The sequence below is a fragment of the Primulina eburnea genome, chromosome 1, assembly GCF_022965805.1.
Source record: "Primulina eburnea isolate SZY01 chromosome 1, ASM2296580v1, whole genome shotgun sequence".
Classification (NCBI taxonomy): Eukaryota; Viridiplantae; Streptophyta; class Magnoliopsida; order Lamiales; family Gesneriaceae; genus Primulina; species Primulina eburnea.
The window spans coordinates 20,744,387-20,749,136 of NC_133101.1; the positions used below are offsets into that span (position 1 = coordinate 20,744,387).

At 34.2% G+C, this 4,750-nt stretch overlaps 1 protein-coding gene across 1 annotated transcript; it reads right to left on the minus strand.

Annotated features, from left to right (window-relative positions):
• Positions 1-1,149: 1,149 nt before the first annotated feature.
• Positions 1,150-3,342, minus strand: LOC140805520 (protein FAR1-RELATED SEQUENCE 5-like). Its single transcript, XM_073161786.1, has one exon. It carries the CDS (start codon positions 3,340-3,342, stop codon positions 1,150-1,152), a length of 2,193 nt encoding a protein of 730 aa, XP_073017887.1.
• Between the last annotated feature and the right edge of the window lie 1,408 nt (positions 3,343-4,750).

Below are 4,750 nucleotides of genomic sequence, written 5' to 3' on the forward strand. Positions count from 1 at the left end.
TTTTTAACAAACCGTCGCTAAATGTCTAATTTTTTAAAAAAATAACCGGATATAGCGACGGTGTTTTACAAACCGTCGCTAAATGTCTTATTTTTTAAAAAATAACCGGACATAGCGACGGTTTATTAAAAACCGTCGCTAAATATCTACTGTTTAAAAAAAATAACCGGACATAGCGACGGTTTTTTACAAACCGTCGCTAAATGGCTAATTTTTTAGACGACACCCTTCCAACAAGAATTTGAAATATCTACAATTTAGTGACCATGATTAAATATGTTGTTGGAAGTTGTTACCTTTGTTTAACTGAAAAATACATTATCAAGTTTTTCTCATTTTTTACATATTGGTAAATGTGTAAGACGTAAGACATGTTGGTATGTGATTTTTAATATTTAAGAATTGTGGAATTTGTTTTCGGCTATATCAGTAACAAAATTAGTAATTTTTCAGCAAATAAAAACTAGCATCCACATACATCTTTAAATCACACGATAAGCTTCATGTTAAACTTGAAGAGAAACACATGTATTTTAAAAAAAAAAACAGTTTATGGGATGCTATCATTAATAAAACTGTCCATATTTTAGCATAAATGAATGAATAGAAATTCCAACCAGGCACAATCACAACAGAAACAATGCAATACGAAATTCTTGGCTCAATAGAAATTTCGACATGACCTCCCCGTAAATAGGGCATACCGGAAAAATATAAAATAACCAAAACGACTAAATCAAAACCATCAACAAACATCCAATACGAAACAATGCCAACCAGGCACAATCACAACAACGATCCTCCACAAACACAATATACAACTACTCGGGGCATACCCCGGTAATACGTAATCAAAAGTTAATACCGTACAAGCACCAGCACCAAAAACATAACTTCATACAGATTAATTTCAGTCATCAAAGCTCATTCCAGTTGTCCACATGTTTGTACTACCTGCAATTATGTACACGATGATTACAAAAAAAATTATGAAATAAACAAAATTTAAATGCATAAAATAATTTATGTATTTGAGTTACCATGTATTGAGCCAAAATCTTCTTCATCTGAGTTCTCATCAGTGTTATCATTTTTTACGGTTGACCTGATAAATGAACTTTGTCATCTGTGGTAATATTAAAGAAATTATTAACTTCTCAAAAAATTAATCAATACATACCCGTCTATCAAATTTGGACAGTTACGTTTGTCATGTGACACGCCTCGACGCCCGCATCCACGACACTGTATGTCCCTTGATGTTGACTTCTCCTTCGATGATTTTAGTCTCTTCCCACGTCCTTTTGTTCTAATTTCAGAAGGATCAATGATACCAATGGCTCCATCCAAGCTTCTCCTACTTTGAATTCCACTGCGTAATGTTCTATTAATATTCATCTCCTTCATTTTGCTATCAATAAAATCAAACTGCTCAGTCAAAAAGTTTGTCCCCTCATCAATGAAAGATGCAACATCAATTAAAGCTGATGCTTTACAAGATAGCCTCATATGTCTAGACATCAAACACTTTTTTGGATCGTCAACCACATTTTGCTCAGCCATAGTGTAATGTACGCCAATCTTTGCATCTTTTGTCCACCGTTTGAGTATATACTGATCAGGTAAGTGGAAAACTTGGTTGATACGAAAAAATGCTAACATATGCCTGCACGGAATACCCTCAAATTGAAATTTCATGCAACTACATGATATATCGTCTCTTTGTATGTCATGCGTAAGCAGCCTATGTTTGGTAGAAGAAGAACCTTGAAAATTAATGATATTGTAAACCACAAACTCAATTCCAATAGATGCTTGTTGCACATAATAACCATGACTCAGACTAATTTCATTTTGAAACTCCAACCATTTGTTTTTCGTGTATACATTCACCATTTGCAATTCCATTGGCCAGTTCGATTTAACCTTCGGCCGCTTGTTCAAATCAGTATGATCGGCAACTAACTCATTGTGTCTTTGGTGTCGAAGTGCTTTATTGAAACGAATTACGAAATCCATCAACGAGTTATTGCTACATACGTACTTCTTGAAAAATGAATGTGAACTTTCAGACCTCTGGCTACTTGACATTCCAGCAGAAAATACATGGTTGAAATATGCCGGCACCCACTTATGTCGCAACTCATACATCAATGACAGCCAATCATTTTCTACCAAGTCAGCACAATTCATAACCTCTTCCCATGATCTCTCAAATTCAATAGAAGTCGTAGAATGTACAATGACATTTTTTATGCTTTGATAGTGGTCACGAAAAGTCGTCGGGTTCAATTTATCTGGGAATTTGTTTAGAATGTGCCACAAACAATATCGATGAATTGTTTTAGGGAAAACTTCACCAATGGCTTTCGTCATAGCAGGATCCTGGTCAGTTATGATCAAGTTTGGTGCTCCTTTAGGCATGGCTTCTAGAAACTTATTAAGCAACCAAACAAAGGAATCAGTTTTCTCATCACTCAAAAATCCACAACCGAAAACAATGGTTTGATGATGATGATTAACTCCTACAAATGGTGCAAAAATCATCCCATATTTGTTGGTGTTATATGTTGTATCAAACACCACTACATCACCAAATGCAGTGTATGCCCTCCGTGACACAGGATCCGCCCAAAAACAACAAATAAATCTATTTTCTGAATCTGTCTCGTAATCAAAAAAGAAAGTTGAACTCTTGTCTTTCTCAGACAGAAAGAAATCAATCAATGTTTCGGCATCAATACCCTTGTGCTCATCCCTAAGCGTTTTCTCGTAGTTTCTTATATCTCTTTCCGTGCAACCTACATGTTCAGGCCCTCCAGACTCTATTTCAAACAATCGCATTTGTTGACAAGTAGGTACATTCGCTTCAGCAAACTGTTGAGTTAGTGCTTTCTTTGCTGCAGAAACAGTACGATGTGAGCGTAACAAATGCACCTTTGAAGGAGTTGATAGTGGATGATTATGACTTTCTACGAAGGTACTAACAACCCAACCTACACCAGTTTGTTCCTTCACAACTGAAATCTTTGACTTACATCCAGTTCTAATCTCACCACGAGCTCTTTCCTTTACTGGTTCATCACTTTTTGATTGTTTACTCCATCTTATTGCATCTGTATGTCCTTCTTTAAAGCATACAAATTTTTTCCAGATAACTTCATTTGTTTTCTTACTTTTTTTGCTATTGCTCATTCTCGCACTAAAACCAGATTCTCGTGCGTATTGGTTGTAGAACGAAAACGCCTCCTCTAAAGATTCGAATTTCATACCTATTTCTGGCTTTTGATTGTCTCCAACTTGGGGAATGTACGACAGTTCATCGCCGCCGTTTTCTTCCATTCTACAATATGAAATGAACAAAATTAATTTTGCTTAGATATTGAAATTCTACCGAAAAAGTGAGAAAGTTAGGAGCATTCACGCACAAATTCTACCGAAAGTGAGAAATTTTCGAACAACATCGAGTTACCTTGGGATTTGACGCGCACGAGATCTGGAAAAAAAATTAATTGTGTGTTGTGGGCGCTAGGTTTTCAGGCGCACGAGATTTGGGTGAAATAGTTTACTTTTCTGTGTGGGGCGCTAGGTTGGACGGGTTTTGTCTAAAAAATTAGACATTTAGCGACGGTTTGTAATAAACCGTCGCTATGTCCGTTTTTTTTTAAAAAGTAGACATTTAGCGACGGTTTTAAATCAACCGTCGCTATGTCCGGTTATTTTTTTTAGAAAGTAGACATTTAGCGACGGTTTGTAAAAAACCGTCGCTATGTCCGGTTAAAAATTAGACATTTAGCGACGGTTTGTTAAAAACCGTCGCTATGTCCGGTTACAATTTTTTAATATTGTCATTTAGCGACGGTTTTAACAAAACCGTCGCTAATTCCGGTTACAATTTTTTTAAAAAAAAAATGCACAGCTGTCGCCAACGGATACCCTGCACCCAAGGGTGCAGGGTATCATCCCTCTTTATAATTATACATATATATATATATATTAAATATTTAATATAATATTACGTGGACGAGCGTCCGCGCTTTGTAAGCTCTTACGCTCGTCCACGTGGAGTGTCAGTATGTTTCCAAAATAAAGTTTTTTTGAATTTTTTTTAAAATTTTAAATTAATAATAAAAAAACCCCATAAATTTTGGCGTTTCTCAAATCAAAACCATGATTCTTTTCACACCTCGAGGTGCACAAAAAATGAAGGCGGAAAATAAAGAAATAAATCTAATTAGTCCAAGTCTAACACAGGGGAGGCTTTACAGACGCTGCCCTGTGCAGCGTGTGCCGCCCATATTACCCAATTATTAATAATTATTATTTATATTTATATTTATGTTTAAGACTACTAAATAAGACATTATTCAATTAGCCTTTGCACAATAATAAAGGATGTCCAGAATATAATACTTTAGATATTGATAAATTCTTAGCTCATATTTTCGGGAAGTAAAATTCAATTTTATATGAGAACTATTGATTAGATACCAAATTGGTATATAAATTACTGTAAATAACTATACATGAAATATTTATAAATTGTCAAATTAGTACATGATCAAATTAGTACATGATCAAATTTTAAAATCAATTTTACCCTTAACTAAAATTTCATTTTAAGTCAAATTACCATTAAAAAAATTCAACTAGGTACATGTTTTTATTTTCAAGATTATTTAATTAATTTATTAATTAATTTTAAAAAACTAATTTATTTAAAATTATATATTATAAATAATTATCAATT